Source organism: Physcomitrium patens, chromosome 15, assembly GCF_059467195.1.
Source record: "Physcomitrium patens ecotype Gransden chromosome 15, ASM5946719v1, whole genome shotgun sequence".
NCBI lineage: Eukaryota > Viridiplantae > Streptophyta > Bryopsida > Funariales > Funariaceae > Physcomitrium > Physcomitrium patens.
The window spans coordinates 14370287-14391959 of record NC_143424.1 but is presented as its reverse complement, the minus strand read 5'-3'; the positions used below and the strand labels follow the sequence as shown (position 1 = coordinate 14391959).

At 35.2% G+C, this 21673-nt stretch overlaps 2 protein-coding genes and 1 long non-coding RNA gene across 3 annotated transcripts; 1 reads left to right on the top strand and 2 right to left on the bottom strand.

The window, feature by feature from the left end:
* Positions 1-6181: 6181 nt before the first annotated feature.
* LOC112292077 (uncharacterized) lies at positions 6182-10859 on the bottom strand. The gene is made up of 12 exons (XM_024540215.3): positions 10190-10859; positions 9810-10049; positions 9473-9571; positions 9003-9133; positions 8615-8734; positions 8271-8358; positions 7941-8032; positions 7735-7839; positions 7476-7585; positions 7286-7373; positions 6960-6995; positions 6182-6585 (listed from the first exon to the last, which is right to left on the bottom strand). Exons 1-12 carry the CDS (start codon positions 10635-10637, stop codon positions 6496-6498), a joined length of 1647 nt encoding a protein of 548 aa, XP_024395983.1. The 5' UTR covers positions 10638-10859; the 3' UTR covers positions 6182-6495.
* A 6041-nt stretch (positions 10860-16900) lies between these two features.
* Positions 16901-18676, top strand: LOC112292065 (uncharacterized). The gene is made up of 3 exons (XM_024540189.3): positions 16901-17120; positions 17645-17857; positions 18187-18676. Exons 1-3 carry the CDS (start codon positions 17034-17036, stop codon positions 18253-18255), a joined length of 369 nt encoding a protein of 122 aa, XP_024395957.1. The 5' UTR covers positions 16901-17033; the 3' UTR covers positions 18256-18676.
* A 1701-nt stretch (positions 18677-20377) lies between these two features.
* On the bottom strand, positions 20378-21319 carry LOC149987761 (uncharacterized). The gene is made up of 2 exons (XR_016506760.1): positions 21024-21319; positions 20378-20911 (listed from the first exon to the last, which is right to left on the bottom strand). It is a non-coding gene; the product is annotated as an uncharacterized LOC149987761 (long non-coding RNA).
* Positions 21320-21673: the final 354 nt, after the last annotated feature.

Below are 21673 nucleotides of genomic sequence, written 5' to 3'. Positions count from 1 at the left end.
CTCAACCTCCACCAAATCGATCTTCAATTGGTTGTAAGTGGATGTTCACAACCAAAAAGGATGCAATGGGCAATATTGTGAGATATAAGTCTACATTGGTTGCTAAAGGCTACTCACAAGTTGTTGGCGTAGATTTCAATGAGATATTTGCTCCCCTGGCCAAATTCACCACTATTAGAACTATTGTGGCAATTGGGACAGCAATGGATTTGGAGATGCATCAAATGGATGTGAAGACGGCTTTCTTGAATGGAAGTTTGAAAGAAGACATCTACATGGATCAACCTCAAGGATTTGTTGAAGAAGGCAAACAACACCTTGTTTGTAAGTTGAAGAAATCCTTGTATGGACTAGAGCAATTACCAAGGACATGGTACCAATGCATTGATACATTCTTTGTTAGTGAAGGATTTGTAAGAAGTGAAACTGATCATTCCTTATATGTGATGCAATCAAATGAGTTCATATTGATTGTCATCCTCTATGTTGATGATTTGATCATCTTAACCAATACATTGAAGATGATGGATTGGTTGAAGGTAAAGTTAGAAAAGGAGTATGAAATGAGTGATTTGGGAGAGCTTCACTATTGTTTAGGAGTGGAGTTTGTAAGAGATCGTGCTAAGAAGACCATTACAATGAGCCAAAGCAAGTACATTGAAGAAGTATTGAAACGATTCAACATGGAGGAGTGTAAGCCTATTGGAACACCATTGGAGGTAAACTTGAAGTTGATGAAGCTCACAGATGAAGAGTTTGCTGAAGTTGAAGGTCAAATGCAAGGTGTTCCATACAAGGCAGCAATGAGCTCACTTATGTATGCAATAGTCGGCACAAGGATGGATCTTGCATTTTCAGTGAGTGTTGTGAGTCAACACATGTCAAGGGCTAGACCAATCCATTAGACAACCATCAAAAGGATCATGAGGTACTTAAAAGGCACTTTGAACTTCAAATTATGCCTTGGAGGTGATAACATTAGTTTGCATGGTTATTGTGATGCGGATTGGGCTGAAAATGCAAATGATAGAAGGTCAACAACTGGATATGTATTCTTTGTTGGAGTGGGAGCAATTTCATGGAATTATAAGAAACAACCAACAATTGCAAGGTCAACAATGGAGGCGGAGTATATGGCAGCAAGTCATGGTACAATAGAGGTAATATGGTTAAGACAACTTTTGGAGGACATTGGAGATGTGCAAATGGAAGCAACTCCAATGGAGTGTGACAATCAAAGATGTCTTGCATTTACAAAGAATCCAAAGCATCATTCAAGGACCAAGCACATTGACATTCAACATCACTTTATAAGAGAGAAGATTGAAATGGGAGTGATTAATATGAGGTATTGTGCAACGGAGGACATGCTTGTTGATTTGTTGACAAAGGCATTAGTAAAGGATAGACACCACATGTCGACAAAGGCATTAGGCTTAAAAGGCATTTGACCAATAGCAAAGTGAGAGTGTTAAAAGAAGTAGAAAATGTTACCTTGTATAGGATATTACTTTAGATAAGTTGTTAGTGGTCAAAGGTTTGATTCTTGGTATATGTTATAGGCATCCAATGGATATAAGATGAAGTCATGGACCAAGAGTCAAAGTCAAAAAGATAAAGTATTAACAAGGGAATATCCAAAGACTAAGTATGAGTCATTAGTATGTGTCATAGGATACCCTCGAAGTTCATGAGATGCCAAAAGATCCTAAGAGCATGTGTGTAAGATGTAAGAGTAATTAGTATTGGACATAGGATACTCTTGGGACTCGTGAGATGCCAAAAAGATCCTAAGGCCATGTGTGTAAAAGTCAAAGAGTGGACGTTGTCTTTTAGGGCAACAACTACCACCTATAAGTAATGGGTGTTGGAAGTGAGAGACATCTTACTCGATACTCTCTTTGTGTGCAACCTTGCTGATGCTAAGTATTGTGTCTTCTATGTACTTGTTTTCTTAATAAATATTATGAAATAAATTTACTTTTATCTATTTTGAATTAATTATATAAATAAATATTAGAGTAAATATGTATGTCTGTGATACAATCTATAATAATAATAAATACTATCAAAAAAATATATGTAATTATTTTGTCACCTTAATTAGATTTTATATATGGAAGAAAATGTATCATTTTGATAAAATGATATATTATTACAAATATAAAATCATAAGAATTTGGACTAAAAGATATGTATTAAAATCTTTAGAAATAAAAGATCGTAGTTATTCTAAAAGTAATGGTTGAAAAAATCTATAAGATTGATGTTAAGGAATTTTCAATCTCAAACAAATATTTTATGGTTATATATATTTTTTTAATTGCGACTAAGATTTTTGAAGATACAAAGTATTTCTTAAGATTAATTTTAAGATTTAATTGTATCCAAAATTTCTTGTTATTGAAAAATTGTGACAAACTTTAAAAATATATATATATATATATATATATATATATATATATTAACTTTTAAAATAAAAAATTATTTCTAAAAATAGAATATATTATTTTAAAAATTAAATTTAGAAATATGATGAGGTTTAGATAGATTATTTGTAACATCATAAATAAGAATATTTGAAGAAATATTTGATTGAACTTTCTTAAAAAAGGTTTAATTAATAGTTAATGTTGATTTTATTGCTAAAAATGAAATTATTTTGGCTTTAAAATATTTATTTATTCTTAATTGAGAATTGCATTTCTTTCTTTTAGTACAAGAAAAGAACATCTAAAAAGAATATTTAAGAAATTTTATTATTTTCTTTGCCAAAATATGATCTTAAATTCAAATCTTTACAAAGATATGCTTGAATGGAATTGGCAATAATTTTAAAGATGTAATGACATAAAATACTTAATATTCATATATTTTTTATAAACAATCATCAAACATAAAGTACTTTTTAAATAAAGATATTATTCTTGAAATGAATCTATAATTACATAAAGTTCTTTATCTTGAATCTTATAGATAATCTTATGGTTGATCTTTGCTTAAAAAAAAGCAATACTTTGAATTTTGTCAATTTTTCATATTTGTGATGATATTACATTCTAAGCAAAGTCCAATACATTTGCTTTAATATAAAATAACTTAGAAAAGTCAATGCAATACAAAATTGATGTAAAAATAAAGGTTGTTTTTAAAGATTTAAATATATAGACATATTATTTCATAACAATGATTTTTATTATAGTTGGATAATTTTATATATATATATATATATATTATCTTCTTTGACAATCCTACTCCTTATTTGGTAGTTGTGTCATTTCTTTGGACAATATTAAGCAAAGTGCTTAAGTTTCCTACAATATAAGTACAATCCTTTTGAGTAACTATGAGTCTTTTCTTACTCAATAAAAAGTTAAAATTATACTACATTAATTTATATGTCTTCTATTTTTGAATGTATATGTTGAAAAGACGTTGGTGATGCCATTGAATTGTAAAAATATTGAAGCCTACTTGTGCAATTCTCAATTCAAAATTTAAAAAGTTGATTGTGAAACTTTATTGCAAAGTCAATTTTTTGACTTAATATTTAAGTATCAAATAAGTTCAATAATAATTTATTATCTCATAATATATTTTGGAAAAAAAATTGATTGATGAAGGCAATATAATTTTACTTGATATTAATTACTAGTTGTTGAAATTATAAATCCAATAATATTATTCATTAATTAAATTGTCACAAAATACAAATCTTATTGGTTGTAACATAAATTGCATTATGTTTCTTATACATAGATAAAAAAAAAAAAATTGATAATAAAAGTCTCTAAATTATCAAATATTCCATCATATTATTCAAAAAAAAACTAAAACTACAATAAATAAATAAAAGAACTTAAAAGTAGTGTTCCAATGAACTTAATTTATAATCTTAAAGTTAGATAGTTATAATATTGAAGTTCAATCCCCACATTTATTTAATTGATGAATCCTCAAAATTTTGATCTCATACCATCAAACTTCTTAAGTGAAGCAATTCTTGGTTCTCAAATGCTTGAATGGTATTCTATTATAAAAGAAGTAACATAATTTGGTGTAGATATTGAAGCAACTCCAATCATCAATATATCTTTGTTTCCCATCAATCCTCTTATTCCTTATGATGGAAAATTAAGTTGATGTAATACAAACATTAATTCCTTCATTTGCTTTTGCATTTATACTATTTCACTCTTCATTTTAACAAGCTTTTTAATAATAAGACAATGAAAAAGAAGATGTCTAATATCACTTAAAACAAGTACAAGAGATGAATTGAAAACAAAGAAAATTCTAAAAATAATATCAATTTAAAAGTGGATAATCCACAACTTTTAATATATTTATATTGTATCAATAGAGAAGAGTAATCAACTCTTTTTAAAGAAAAGACAAAACTTTGATATTGTAAATATACTCTTGTCAATTTGTCAAGAACTTGAAGAATGTAAATAAAGAAGTGACGTTTTTCAAAAAAAAAGATAATATATATATTGAAGAATAAATTGAAATAGCTATTGCCAAATGACAATAAAACTAAAGAAAATAAAATAGAAGCAAGAAAAAAATTGACAAGAGTGATGGAGATTTCACTCTTGTATTTATATAGCTATTTAATTAGAAGCTACGTGGCGACATTCTATTAGACCTTTGACACATATCCAACTTACATGATATGTATCTAATTTACAAAACAAGCTTCTAATATGTACACCACATGTCCAACTTGTATCACAAGTGGCAAATAAGTGCAGCACATGGCTAACTTGTTGACCAAGTTTTCAACCTATTAATCACCTATAGAAATATATAAAGGCAAATCCATTTCTATGAAGCTTTTGAGAACCATCTTCATAAGATATTATCAAATTTATCTAATTTTATTTAATTCTATCTACTTATATTATTTAAATAATTATTAAAATAAATATATATATCTATGATATTTTTAGCATATAGATCTTTAATAAAATATTCAAGCCTTAATTATATTAATGTAAGTTAGAAGGATTGGATCTAGTAATTAAAAGCTCTTTTGAAAAGAATACTTTAAAGACCTCAATTAAAACAAAATTGGTGAAATGATTTTAATAACATAATATAGTTGCAACTAGAATTGTTGTTTAAATGGTCATTGCATCTATCAATATGTGATCAAATGATGGCATACATAATAAAAAGTTTTTAACAAATCACTAAATTCTTTAAGATTTATTTTTAAAAAAAAATTATTAAATATTGAGGTTTTTTTATGGAATCCATGATAGAAGGACAAAGTTATATCATATGTATATAACAAACTACTATTGTAAGAAAATTTCTATAAAATTCTATAATTTATTTAATTTTAATTTTAATTTTTAAAAATATTTTATAATATTCTAGAATTTTATAGATATTAATATTGATGTCTTGAAAAAAAAAACTTCAAAATCTTTTAAAACCTTTAGATTTTAAAATCTACTATGGTTTTTTTAAATTTTATAAGAATGCTTTATAATCTTCTAAAAGCTTATATAGCCATCTTACACCCTAAGTACATCACAAGTTTCCATAGAATATTATTTACATCTTTAAAATATTTTATAATTCTTAGAATCTCTTCTAAAAACTTCCATATATAGCGATAACTATAATCTAAATAAATATACTAGGCAAGATGCCTTAACACTACAATACAAATTTTGGAACAATCTGAATGTTGCTTTACTTTAATCTTGTAAGTAATCATGTTTATAATCTTATATGTTGATAATTCGTGTACTTCTTAAGGTCTTGATTTTGTGTCTCTTAGTAATAATTTATTTTATTATTGTTCTCAAGAACCAAATCCCTATTTATATTTAACCTTGCATACTAGAAGGATTAAAAAGAAAGAAATAAAAAGAAAGAATTTTTTTTTAGTTTTTTAAAATTATTTAATCTGGAACTACTTGGCCTTTTTTATGCAAAATACTAGGAGTAAGCTGTTAAACATACCACAAAAGGTAGAGCTTTTACCCTGAAGCGATTTTCTTCACATTTCCTCATACATTACTTTCTCCTATCAGTGGATTTGCTTGGTCCATGAACTACAAGCATGAGAAAATTCATGTTGTCAAGCTACCGAACTAGACACGAGTCTAATTTCAATCAAGCCACCAGGGTAATCGGATTTCAGCCTCAGAGTAGACACGAGTTAAGGTAATGAAATCCGCATCATGTTCCAAAAAAGTTCATAAAATGAGCCAGAGAGTAAGTGGTCCTTGTGATGTGCATTAAACCAGTTCAACGAGAACATCGCCATTGTAGTCAAGAAGCATGACAACTCAATAATCCTGTTCAGCTTCAGCACTGTGAACAATCAGGAGTACCACTACAAGGCGAAAAACCTATTATATATTATCACATTGACCACCTGCACCGCCCAGCACGTAAGGGCAGATCCATATATCATTTGAATGTGGCCATCGCCCAACTCAAACATGATTTGCCTTTTATCAAGGCGCTACTTCATTGCTGGTTGGTCCCGGATAGAGCTAAATTAACCAGGGCTTTTCTAAGGTGCGGAATGCCACCACCAGTTTGTGAGCTCACCATTAACTGATTCCACACACAAAACCCATGTTAGGATTTCAAGTGAAGGACATGAGGTCCTCAAAAGCAATGCAAGAATTATACCCAAAAAAACAGTTCTAAACAGGTTGAGTAGCTACGATCACACTGCAAATTAGTAATCTGCCTTCATACTCTCATCTGATGACAAAAGGAATAAAATAGACGTGAAAAAGGCGATGAAGACGATGTAAAGTCTAAAATGCCAAAACTCTGCATAAATCTTCTACTCAAGTTCCGCTACTTTGATCAACTTGCAGGTGCAAAAGATCAAATGACCTAGAAAACAAAACAGACAATCTTCAAACACACTTTTGTATTCTATTCAATGAGTCACATAGGAAAAAGGTACAAAGCCATACCACTGGTAAGATGAGTTGCTTATGATGCTTGAGAGCCTGCAAGGTTTGAAATTACCGGCTCAAATACATTTTTCTAAGAAAATAAAAAAATAAAAATAAAAATAAAAATAAACAAACAAACAAAACAAAAAAAACTACTGGCAAACTTTTGTCTAGCTGGAAGGTCATCGCACGCATCTCTACAAATGATGTCAACATTCTGCTTAAATTAGTCCATCGTGCTAATGACAAATTTTACGACCTTCTGAAAGATAAAAATAGCCTGCCTAAAATCTAAAGCTTATTCCCCAGGGCAACATATAGAGAAATGTTTTTACGTCACTCACCTCTTGAATTTGGGTGGCCCGACGAGCCAGGTCTAATGGAGGGAGAATATCCGTCTTAGTAAGCACTATTTGATATTTTGTTTGGGCACTGCCAAGCAACAGTGTGTGTCAGAAAAAGGGAAACGTGACAAAAAGGATCCATTCCGAGAGATACGCTGAAAGACGAACAAAAAAGAGTCAGAAATGTTACTTTTCCATTAATTCGATAAGTTCTTCGTCTCGTGGCTTCAACCCCCACTTGGAGTCGACCAACAAGCATACCCGCTTCAGAATTTTCCTTGTTGTAACATACTCCTTCACCTACTTGCACAAAAAATAATATTTATTGCCTGGTGTGACCCTCACAAAAATCTCCATTCTCCGCACAAATGGTGCAAATATACACTGGACAAGACATGTATAGTAGGGTGCCACACAGACAAGCCAAAGGAGTTTTCAAAAGCACTTACAAGATCTTCCCAGGCCTCCTTTGCCTCTTCTTTTGCATAAGCAAAACCATATCCTGGTAGATCAACCAGACAGAGTCGAGATCCTAGTGTGAAGAAATTGACCGACTGTCCAAAGGCAAATACCAAATAAGTTTTAAGGAAATCCATTAGTTTAGATACAGTCATGAGATTTTCATAATTTCAAACTAGAAAAACACCAAATATACCTGGGTCATCCCAGGCTTATCAGACGTTCGAACAACACCCCATTGTCTTGTAAGTGCATTGATCAACGACGACTTTCCAACATTTGACCTGCCTGTAAACATAGAGTGTGATTAAGGAATCAAAAAATAATCTTGCAATACTCTTCCTCAAAAGATCTTCAACCAAGAGACTTAATGTAATAAATAGGTAGAAAGAACGATTTGTTCATCGAGATGTGGACAAGCTAAATATCGATTAAGCATACGGCACGCTCTTCTTCAAAAATTGATTCATTTTACTGCATACGTTATTCTAACTCAAAGCCCCAAAATACAGAGCGTTAAGCATACCTGCAAAGGCTATTTCAGGTAGATTTAATGAAGGAAGAGAACGGGAGACTTTTGCAGCTGCAGCAAAAGTAAGCTTGCGCTTGAATACCTGTACCCATAAACAGTGATGAATCAACAACACAGCAAGCTTCTAAATGTACATATCAGAGCGTACACAGGCCATTTCGAACCAAAACTGTATTCGTAGAAATTTGTGACAAGGAGAGTGACATCAATATCAGTAATTAACTATGTTGTAAATTACTCAACAATAATGGATTTTTCGATGGCAAATACAGCCTGTATCCCCAATGCAAGCTGTAGGCACTTGCAAAAAAACATAAAGATAGAGGTGATAAGCCTACAGTCTCCTGGATGGGAAGTCGTCCTTCTTTGCTACCATGAGGAATATCATCCAATGGAGCCTTCAATTTGATATGATATCCTCCATTTCTCCACTCCCAAAGACGTCGTCGTCCTAACAACTGGCCTAACCTCAAGGCCAGAACAAAGACCAACAACTTAGTCGTTACATGAATCAATATGCGGATCACAGGTCCTAGTTTGACAACTGGAAACTAATACATGATTTCCACCAAAGCTTGAAATAAATTATGACCTTGGATGACTTGCGCTGTTAAAGATCATAAAAAGGTCAAAAGTTTACAACGGAAACCAAGTTACGGAGCTAAGAAAAACTGGCAAGTTGAGCGTCATGAGTTGCAAACAGGAATAGGAGCATGATGACCATACATGAGTATCAATGTGGCGCAAGATCTCAGGCAACGGCTGGATGGCTCTGAATTGGGCATTCTGTGAAGAACTCGCACCGTCGACAATTTCTTCACCACATTTCTCTGCTGACTTCGGTTTTACGACTTCAGCTGTATCACAATCGAAGTAAACTTTTTCAATATCCTGTTCCAGGGACTATCAAAGGTATTTCCTAGTTACGTTCAGTAAAGAGTACTTCAAGCAAGCCAGGCATAACCCGTACGCCTCAATCAGTTCAGAAATGAACAAGGGATATCACTGCAATAGTGTGAACACTGACGTCAAGCACCAATTTCATCACTCAAGTCGAAGATGAGCCTATGTCTAAGACCAAAAGAGTAATCAAGATGAACAATCGCTCTCATGCTACTTCTATTTGAAGCCAGTGTGTGCGATTCACAGCGCCACTTAACGAGACAATACGTGAGACTTAAATGGTAGATCAATACCACGTAGATCAAAAGTAGGAAAATCATCCACGATGCGTTTATTAGTCTGATCAGATGGATGCAAGCGCATCACTCGCCTTTTCCTCGCAGAGGGAGTATCTGTGTGAAAAAAATGAAAATTCTTTAAAAAATAAAAAAAATAAAAAAGGCAAAATCAGTGAGCAAGCAATAATAACTTGATATTCTTACACAATTACTGAGCAACGATTCAAACAGGAATGTTGAATCACATTGTTCTCCTAAATACAAGCTCCAGCTCTTAAGTGAAGACTTGTATAAAGCCCGAGTGAAGATTTTCTTAAACCCTCAACCCAAACGGTGTACAGAAGCAGCTTGCCTTCAGCCTCAGTTTCTTCAAGCCCGCGCCTTCTTAATTGAAAACCCTGAAAGGTACTTGACTTCATCACATTACTATCTGATATCCGTCCCAATTTTACAGGGATTCGGATTTCATCAAGTGTGTCAAAACGCTCTGAACTTCGTTTCGCACCCCACCGCTTTCTAGAACCTGCCGCATCACTGCCCGAATTCAATGCAGCGCCCTCTCTTTTCTGAAAATTGCCACGATGCCTGCCTCCTGGAATTGTGAACAACATGCGCCGTCAGAACGTAAGTACAGCAGACAATGTCCAATTCCTCACACCAAAAACCTAAAATTAAACTGGCAAAAGTAAGACAGATGCAAAATATTCAACTGTATAGATATCGCTCGAGCACCTGATTCTCCACCCACAGCCCTGCCCCTGACGGAACGCCCGCCCGATCGCTGCCCTGCACCGTCTCTCTTAACAGGCTGCTTCGCTAGCCTTCTCATCTGAGTGTCGCGAGTAGCAAACGATCGCGCAACCACGGTTCCCATAAACCCTGCTAAACCCTCCTGCTTCGAATTCCGCAACTCACTTCCAATTCTCCAGCACAGCGTCCCAACACTTCCAGTATACTCCGCAGGAACACAAGCGATACCTTGGTAAATGCCATAGAACCCCCTTGAACACACCGACGGTGAAGAACACGAAGAAATGTCGATCCTGTGTGCTGTTCCAAACCTTTGAACCAACATTTCATTCTCCGCCACAGCGGCAGTGTGCTCATGCACAAAGTAGGAGTCTCGGAAGGCCAAGGCTCTCAGCCTCCTGGCCATCCCAGCCACAACAGCCTTGGTCATTGGAATTTTTTTTGCTTCAACCCTGCTATTGCATTGCGATCAACACGCCGTCCCTACGACACGCCACACTAGGCCAAAATTCTGCGAGCTGAGTCTATTGAAATCCCGGTTATCCGCAGGAAAACATCCCCATCTACTCGACCAATTCTGCAATCAATCTCGGTCGCGAAACTATGCAAAAGCTCTGAAAATCACGGCAATTTTCGAGGAGTCCTGGACTGTGTTGCAAGCAGCAGCGGTACCTGCTTTCCTCCCTCGAGATGCAGATTAGGGTTTCGTCAACGTCAACGGACGAAATAAAGTATTCGTCCTCCATTCGATGGACGATTTCGTTGGCTCGTTCCTCATGCTGCGTAGAACTTCCCTTGATGGGAGTGATACTCAAAAGTTTTGTTTTATGATTTTTATGTAGTAATATTTGTTTTCTTTGAATTTCTTTTTTAGTTGGGTTGAAATGGAGTAGTGAGCTTATGTATTGAATCTTCTTCCAAATATTCTTTTATGTGATTTGTTTCTTTTTTATGTTTTCATTCCAATCATTGTTGTTGTTGTCATTATTTTTCTTTTAATATTTATGCAACTATATCTTAGTTTTTTAATATTTTTTAAGATTCAATATATATATATATATATATATATATATATATACAGATAAATATTCCTAAATTTTCTCCATCTTCTTGACCTTATCAAACTTCTTAACATAAATTTTTACAAAGTTTATTGGTAATTTTACTTTCAATATAAATAATATTAATTAGTTGTGTGATTTTTAAGTTTAAATTTTATATTAAATAAAATAATTTTATAAATTTTTCTTGTAAAAATTAGCTTAGATTCTAGATTAATTAGATACCATATCTATTTAGCATTAAGATTTATTAGAAATAAATTCTTAAATTATAATATTTTATTTCTTAATGATGCAAAAAATAAGTATTTGAATACAACTCTTGTACATCAAAGATTAATTGTAGTAGTTACAAGCCATGCTTTAGAATTTCTTCTTACCACAATCTTTATATTCTTTTATTCTATTATAAGCTTTTCTACTTTCAGTATTTATTTTATTTTATTTTTTAAATCTCATACCTATACAATTGAATGTTGTAAAGATATAATACATTAAAAACTATTTCCAATTCCACATTTAATTTAAATATTTTCTTTATAATACTATATTTAAATTTTTTGCACAACGTTACTACTTACTACATCTTTATACATTAGTATTAGTCTCTATGTTTTAAATTCTAACTCAATGTCTTTCTATTGCTAATGGTGTCACTTTTTCTTTGTTTTTTGTTAATTAATATTTTTTTTTAGATTCATACATGTGACCTCTAATTATTTAACAACAACTTACTGATGTGTGCCAAATTCTGTTTTTTTTCTAATATTAATATAAAAATATTTATTCTAATCGTAAAAGTCATTAATTTTTATCTTATTGCACAATCTTGTCAAAAAACTTATCTTTTGACTCTAAATATTATTAGTAAATTAATTAAAAGTTTGATGAAATTGTATCTTAAATTTTTCTTTCTTTCTTTCTTTCTTTCTAATAACTTATATAAGCCTACATGATAGTTAAAGTTTTTTTTTTTTTTTTAAGATCCGTTTGAATACACATTAATTAAATTGCCAAGATAAGTTCTAACATATTTATTAATTATTCAAAATTTTGGATTAAAAAAAATCCTAAAATACCATCAGTACAACATGTTTTTTTAGGACTAGATGTAGTGCATATAATACTATTTCTCTTGTTTTACCTATTTATATTATAGCAACTAATTTTTGTAATAGTTCTTGAGAGAAATTCAATGGCCATGGAATAACATACAAGTCTAAAGACATTTTTATATAAAACTTTAAAAAAAGTCTTAAACAAAAATAAAAGGCTATAAAAATTTAACATAAATAAAATAAAATGAAAAGTTTTCAAAAGTTTTAGAGAAAGACAAAAGATGAGATAACATTATATAAGATTCTAGATGATTTTATTAATTTTCAAAGATCTAAAAAATTACACTAACATTTATGATACTCTAAATTATTTTAGAATGCTTAAGAGGATGCATGTGGTTATAGTTTGTTGTATAATTGCAACATAACATTCTTCTTTTGCAAAAAGTTCTATAAAAATTTTAAGAAATCTATTATTTTTCTTCTCCAAAAAGTCAAAGATTCGTTTTAAAAAATCTTGTGTTATATACATAGTCTTTTGATTTCTATTCCATAAAAACTATGGCCACAATTATTTTGTGTCATTAAATTAATTCCAATGAATTTATATAAATTGAGTTCTTCAAAATATCTTCTAACAGTAACCTTTTTACTACAAAGCTAAATGTTACTAAATGTAGTAGTGTAATCAAAGTTTAAATATATTTATAGATATTTTTAAGCTAAGTTGTTTTTTATAAGAGTATACTCAATAGTTGAAAAGTGCACCTTTATTTCGATGGCATTCATATAATACTAAAGGTTATTATTGTTATAGCAACTGATATAAGAATTATGAAAAAAAAATTAAAATCTTAAGATTTTAAAAACCAAAAAAAGTAAAAAATTATTACTCTAATTTTTTTTAATGTAAAAATGTCTGTATGGTTTTACCTTTTTTTTTCAATTTTTTATTTTTATTTTTATTTTTATTTTTTTATTACCTCAATTTTCATAAGATTCTAAAACTTTATAAAGTCTTTTGAAAGTTTAGTTTTTTGTGACCATCAAAAACCTTCTCTAAAATTTTTTATAAAGAATACTTTGAACTTTTAAAATATTTTAAAGCAAAGATTATAGTCTTATATCTTATTTCTAATATACTCATGGTCATTGATTCTTCAAAAGAAATATATATATATATATATATATATATCCTGAAATAGGTGAGCCATCCCATTTCTTGAAAGATACTATTATGTCTTATAAATTATATATTAATAATTCCTGAGTTCACGTCTTGTCTTTTAATTCTTTATACATTCCAGAAGAAAAAAAAAATTACACAAACTATTCTTCTTCTAAAATAAAATATTTGGTTTTGCATTCTCGGAGGTTGAAGAATAGCTAAAGCTTGTTTTGGTAACACTCGCCAAAACTGAGATTGACGATTCAACATATTAAAGTGTGTTCTTCACTCCCACGTGGGTATTTGATCAACAAGGCTTTTTCCTCGGCAACAGTCCAACAAGATGCCATCTAGATGTTCATGTCAAACACATTTCATAATATGCAGCAGATAATTGAGTGCATGAACTGATGGTCTGCTTCGCATCTTTGCCACTAGAGACCGAGCAGATGCAATCTTATGGTGGCCGACAGAAATGCAGGTGAAAACAGTCTTCAAGGGTGCCGAACAATGAGCTAATGGAACACCACACACATTGGAAATCTTACGAAGCTGGAAAAATGACTAGCATTTCATAGTTATCCTCATGGACGCACTGTACACTATCTCTACGTTTGAGGGTTCATAAACTGGTGGTGATCTACGGAGACCTTACAAAAGCTCAACACTTGCCCTGACTGTTTCAAGGTAAGTAAGAATACCGTTTTCATTGCAAGAGAATTGTCAGATTAAGATCCAGATACCAGCACGAAGAGTTGCCAATCTACGTCATGTGGGTTTAATCTGAGGTGTTGATGGAGTCGGAAATGTTTGGCAGCAAAGGGGATGGTATCTCAACCCCGTTGCAGTTACAGCTCTGAGGGACCAGCGTCGGACCCATGCACTACACCACATACTCTGCACATAAAGCTTGGGATTGTTTATCGATCTACCATGTGTTTTTTGACACCAGTCATCAGCACGCATCACTGGAATGAGCATTACCTTTGCGACCTGCGCAGAAGAACGGAACGAAACACCATTCCAAGTGGCTCCAGTGCGTGAGGCATCCTTGTAATGTCAGAGGCATTGCTCAGCCTCCTTCACATCGGATAGTGAAAAAGTTGAAGCCGCTGGTCAAACTTCTGAACTTAAACATCTTTAAAGCAACGTGACAACGGGACCCACAACGGCAAATTACAAAGCAGTGGACGTGGACAGTGTGGAGATGACCCACACAGGTGCTGCAACTGACAACCAGCCGTGTCCACACAGAATGGCATAATTGTGAGACATGGTGCGTGGGTGCACGCAATAGTATCGAGCAACACGTAACCCCCCAGCTTCTCAAATCTGTTATAAAAACAAAAGAAAAACACAAAATCTAAAATCTATAGTAAATAAACACATAAGAAAACGAAAACATATCAGAACAGTGGATGATTCTTCATGATGCTAGAAATACTGAGCTGCCACTAGCACCGATCTCTGGGTTTGATGGAAGAAAAATTCAAAGCAGATGTGAGCCCATCTTCCTGCATCTTCCAATATCTGTTTGGATTCCTCGGGAACATCGCCTGGTGTGAGGTACACACAATCGGAATTGGATTCCACAACTGCAGGGTTATGCTGTGAATTTTTCCAGCAAATTTTCACTAGTCAAAATACTGCATCGGTGGAGATCATTGGTGTCGGGAAAGTGGATTCTGGAATTTGTTTGTGCGACTGGTGTGGCTGATCCAGTGCAGTGAATATTAAAACGATTGTTACTCACTTGCAATTATTGATGGATTACATCGTTCATAGTGGAATCATTTGTGTGTGGACCAACCTTTCTTAAAGGGGATTAAAATGAAAGAATGATTGATAATGTTATTGCAAAGTATCATTAAAATGTGTTGAACTACAAAATTTTAAATTGCTCAGATACTGTTGTGAACAGTTCGTACTGTTTGTTTCACATATTATCTACACACAAAGTTAATTGACATGACTTTTTTCGAAGACCCTTGTCAGATGTACATACAATTATTAGCTATTCAAAACATTTAAAAGATAATTCCATTTTGAAAATGCACCTGCAATCACATATATTTATATATTTTATCCATATATCTTATTAATTTGTCCTTAAAAAATACAATTAGATTTTAAGGAATTGCAACACATGAATATGATTATAAACAGAAAAATATATCAAAACACTTAAGTCAAAAGTATAATATTTTTTTTCATAAAATGAAACAATTTTTTAAAGAACACATTTGTTGTGGAAAATTTATATAATTTGTACAGCTTTTATGATTTTAAACCATACACTGATTCAAAAAATTCTTCTTCAACCATGACTACATTTTGTTTGAGTCAAATGTAAAAGACTCTCTGTAGCATAGCTAGTTTCATTTTCATTTTTCTTATATTGGGTTTATACACAGTTTAAACCCAAATGAACTAGTTTAAATGCCAGAGGCAAATCCACAATATTGAGAAAATTGAAAATCTGTGGGCGTCCCAAACAAGGTGGACAGGCCCATCCCAGCATCAAGGGGCGAAGTGAGGACCCCTCGCAGGACATAAACATAGACCGAGTCATAATTCAAAGATACCCAGGGTAGCTTTCTGACGGATATCACTCGTATACCCGCATTCTAGAACATCAGTGCCGAGTATCACAAGCTGTGCCACAAACACCCGGATTGATACCTTGGTGGCGAACAATCACGGTCATAGGGTGATGTGGGCCAGACGGAGGATTGCATGACTCGCCTCACAGTGGTCATACACCCTACTCCTCGAGGGCGGTCATGGGATCCCGCGCGGGGGAGAGACGGAGGCGAGGAGTCGAGGGAGGAAGGCAGCGGGGGCAGCGGCGGCAATGGCGGCGGCGATGGCGGCAGCGGTGTGGGGAGGACGCTAATGCGGCGATTTGGGGATAGAATGGGAATTTAGTATAGGAACACATAAAAAATACAAGCACACTTCCAAGGGTAAGTGCGGAATGAAATCTTTCCTTCATTGTTGTAAGATTTTGCAAAATCGAAGTATGCCCTTTCACATGAAGTTGCAACTGGATGCAGTGGCCGTTATTTTCTGTGGTTACTAAACATGGGTGTCGTTATATTCGGTTAGCGGTGCAGTGCCAAAGTTGCTTCCTATTGGCTACTTGTTTGTTTCCTAAATAATGAGGTCTACGTGTCTGGGGTGTTGGTGCTCACGTGTCTTTATGAGCAAACTCGTTGATAAGTTAGATGCCCACTCTTGCCGTGGAATCGACTCATCGATTCATCGACTCTTGGCTATCTCTCGTAGATGGTTTCGTTTACACTTCCAGGCGCTGCGTCTTCGTCTTCATCGCCACGTGCTGCTTTGACCTTGGGGCTCTGCGATAACATACCTCTTTCTTACTCCTCGCTCGCAGAACTGCCCTCACTGCCCCTCCCTCCCTACTTTCCGCATCCCCACGCGCTCTTACTTCTGCCACTTTGCCGTAGCCTTGCTTGTTGTTTGTTTTTTTAAGGAGACCCACGAGAAGAAAACCCTGCCTACAGTTTAACCCCGTGATGGCGTCGCGTGAGCTGTTTCGTCGTGGGACTTCCGTGCTGCATCGACCCGTGCAGCCCCGAGTTGCTCTTGCATCTCTGCAGCAGGTATTGCACGGGTTTTCATGATCGTGATTTTTACATGTGTGTGTGTTGTGGTGTTTGGTGGTTTCCTGGTTAGGTTTCAATGTGAAGTGCAGGGACGTGCAATTTGGGGGCCTGATGGTCGGTTGTTTCCGTTGGCTGGTGTTTGGATTCCTGTTGCAGGAGTGTCTTGGGTTCAAATTGCAGTTTATTGTTCGATTTGTTGTCATGGGTTGTTTAGTTTTAGACTTGTTGTCGTATATTTCTTGTGGCATTAGAAAGCTGCGAAGGATTGTACATTCTTATAGAGGCGTGCTGTGTTTTCTGTTTTGGTCTTCAGTATAAGGTAATGGTGTGTGTGTTAAATTGGTCGTATGTATCACCTGTTTCTGTCTTTTAGCTTGAATTGTGCGTGTGCTTTTTAATCTATTCTTTGTTTGTCTGGTAATTATCCGAGTATGCGCGATTTGGTTTGTCGAGTGTTTTGGAGTGAAATGCGTTTAAGCCTAAAAATCTTACGAGTCGAAATCTTTTAATTTTTTTCCTAGGCGAAACGTGGATTCGCGCAAGAGAGACCTCAAGACAGCTCGACGTCAAATTGGGGAGCAGGTGAACCGCCCATCGATGAGAAGAACACCGAACGCGGGGTTCCTCCGAAATCTGATTCAGAAGGCCAAGTGCCCACTCCCAGTCTGAACAGACAGAAAAGCACCCGGGATTTCATCATCACTAAGCGTGAAGAGAAGTTAAATGCTGCAAAGGTTTCAGTTCCTGATTGAGTCTCTCGGTGTTTGTTTCCCTTACTTCAATTTGCATGCTCGCTTCTGCCTTCTCGTCACAAACGCATTTAAAACTGAATTTTATGATATATCTTGTACGTTCCAGGGTGGTTTGTTGGTGCTATTTATAAATCGTCTGAGCGAAACCGTTTGTCCGATCATCTCATCGTTACATCGTTTCCCTAATGGTTACACATATTTAGATCTTCCATTTGTGTTCTCTTGAGTTATACAGAAGCTAGAGTTTAAGCAGGTCCAAAGTTAAGCTGCTTTGAGCGCTAAGGAGAACGACTGGGGTTGTGGTTTCACAGACTTCCAAACGTCCGCCGGGAGTCGATTTGGGGGCAGGAAAGCAGCAAGAGAACGTGAAGGATCAGTAAGAAGGTTAAAAGTTTTTCAGCGGAGCACACTGCCAATGGCTTTAATATTTCCAAGCAGTGATGTTGGTCCTCATTCCAAGGTTTGGGCGAATTTCAAGCCGTAAAGCTGGATGTCCTTATCAACTGAAACCCAGGGCTGTGGAGGTTTATTGGCGATGTTATTAGATTAGTGTGGTATATATTTTCTCTGTACATTCCTTGCTCTCTTGAGGTATGTGTGTTGCAGGTAAGTAGAACGTTGATGTCCTACATAGAACAGATTCTTGTTGAAGTGTGGGTTGTCTTTTTGTTTTCTTTTTTTAAAATATGTTTTTGGAAGGATTTCATTTAGCCTATTACTTGAAATGTCAAGTCTACTGTCTTGTGCATTTTGTACAGATTTGTTCATATTCTGTAATAAATCTTGCCCTTTTTAGTCAAAGGAGAAATATAATGCAGTTCATTTCTGTGCATTAGCTTACACACCAATCGTGCACCAGCAGAAATTCATGTTTTTCATCTTCAGCATTGTTAGCAGCAAATCATCCTTTTGAAACTGGGGTATTCGCATCACAAGTTGTGCGGTCAATGGTCTTTGTTAACTGATTATTTCTTGATTGGGTCCATTCCAGAATCACCCAAGACCTTGTTTTCCACAACAAATATTCTAATACCAAAGATACCGTGTTGTATATATTTTACATACACACATACATAGAAATAGAATATTAATTGGATGTGTGATTTATGAAAAAACTTGACTTAAATAAGATTTGAACAATTTATTTTTACTAACTCCTTTTAAGACTTGTTTTGACCTTTATATTTCAAATTAACACTTGTTTTTATTTGTATTAGTAAGCAACAAAATATTTAATTTCTATCCTTGTATAATTAATTTTTTGAAATCTACTTATATTAATTTAATATTAGGTCTTTTAAATAACCTTTCTTACTATTTTCTTCTTGTCCACTAATCACATTTTAACTTGTATTTTACAAAATCTAAATTTCTATCTATAATAAATATAATTGTATCATCTACCAAAAAAGCCTTCTTTTGTAAATAAAAGTAAAAGTTTGTAATGTAATATATAGATAAGAATTTAAATATACAAAGTATTACTTCGATTATTAATATCATTATTATAAATATAATTATTATAGATAATTAATTATGAATTTAAATATGTTGAAGAAAAAATAATAATCATTCTTTCTAAGAGCATTGCTATCCATTGGCACCAATGGACATATTGTGGCTGCATGGTGCACTAGCCAAAGCAGCCCTAACACAATCTCCACCCACTCGACAGAGGGGCTAGTAGCAGCTAGGCATGGCACTACCTGCTCGCCCCATAGAACCTCATTAAGGGCCCAACTCCCAGCCCAATTCCAAGGAGTCCCCCTCGCAAAGAAAATTGGATTCTACCAACTACCCTGCCTTATGGTTGGTAGAAATCAGGCCATGCACTACATGCCTGCCTCACACTGACCCAGTTAGGGCCTCAGTCCAAGTCCCAACCCCAGCATGAGAGAGTCATTTCCACAACAGACTGCCGAAAAAAGTTCCTATTCTATAGGGGCTGGCCTTGCTGGGGCAGGCAACCAAGTTGTAGTGGAGCTCATTCTAAGGCCTGGGCAACCTTGCTGGCTATTGGCAGCATCAGTGGCCATGCTCTGAGGGCCTATAATTTAGGTTGCTTGTTTCCACCTCGGTGACCACATGACCTTACTTCATTCTAATTAGATGTAGCCATGTAAGCTTACCTTGCCCAATCATGTATAGCTATTTGACCTTGCTAACCACATGGACTCTATTAATTACCTTTTTAAAATAATAAAAATCAATAACTTTTTTAAAAATAAGAGATCATCAATTATGCACCATATAATAAAGTTGGTATCCAAAATTGTAATTACTTATTGAAGGTTATTGAGTTTTGGGGGATTATTGAACGTGAAACAGAATATAAATATAGATATATATCTAGGAAAATGTTAAAATGACCTAAGCTTTTGTTAAACTGATCAACATGTCTGCACCATCATTGCACTCCCCATGCCCTGCCCAGTCCCCCCCGTTCTCATACAAAGACATAAATCTCGTCAGTGGAATGTGATAATGCGAAAATGGACCATCTGACGAGGAAAGGAGGCACAGAAGCGAGTTAAAATTTGCTGAAATTGTACAACACATTTACAGTGGACCGCAACTCGAAGGGGAAGTCTCTGGAGTAATGGCCGTGACTGGAGACTCATCCCACTTGTAATCTATTCGATGCAGATCGTCATCGCGCATCCGAATGGTTTGGCACAATTCCATGTGACAAAGTCGGATTGCGGGATCAGCTTTACCCGTTTACTGCAATACCCTACACACTGCGGAGACACTTCAAGTTTTCTGTACACACTGTCGCACAATCCTTTTCGTGGAGCCTCATAGAAGCGTCTCCAGCGCCATGCTGCTCTTGCATTTGATCCAGCGTTCCGATTCGCAAACACGTCGGCTTCTGAATGTATTTGATAATTGTTCACACTTCACGCGTCCCCTATGTTGTTTCCTCGCACAAATCACCGTGTACTTGGGCCGGCAAGCAGGTTGAAAGCCACCCTACCCGCCATGTCTGGGGGAAGCATGAAAGCATTGCACTTGGCCTAGAGAGTCCGCGGGGAACTAGTCAATCACCTCGTGGAAACACATGAATAATGAGCCCAGACGTTATTATAAAATCTTAACACAAAGTGCAAGTTTTCCAACTGGAAGAGGAATTGCAGGTGGCTTTTACCACTCTGAGCTCGAATTTTGAGCGGAGCTCTCTCCCTGCTGCACACGGCATGACCGCTTCGACCAGCAGCAATGATTCGCGCTCCACCGATTGATGGAGATTGCAGCGTAGTGTGCATTTCGTTTCCCTGTGCTTGCGATACCGGCATCTGCATCACAGAGCGGGGCCAGCCCGAAGTAGCATTGACGTTGCCATCACCATCACCACTTCAAGACAAGCTCTCCGCCTGCCCCTACAAATCACACAGAAGCTCCGGTGGCCTTGTGTTTTCACCAATCACACCTCATGTCAAGCAACACAATTCTCCTCCAAATCTCATCGCGTCTATTCGCTGCAACCAAGTTCATCCGGTCATTGCAAACCAGTTCAGAAATGCAACCACAAACACGTTACAAATACTCTCTGAAGCTTGAAAATTCAAACATCCTGTCGGCGATTATTGCTTTTTCCTCCATCTAACCAGCGTTCACTTGCATCTGCGCCTAGCATGTTCAGGCGGGTCCACGACAAGTGGATGAGTGGCCCGGGGATGCGTGAATGATGTCCGGAAACAGCTTCATCAACTTTGCATCGCATCCTCGTTGCAGAAGATTTGAATCAAAAATCAAACTCGGGACGGGGGATCGGGGCTGAGAACAGAGAGTGGGTGG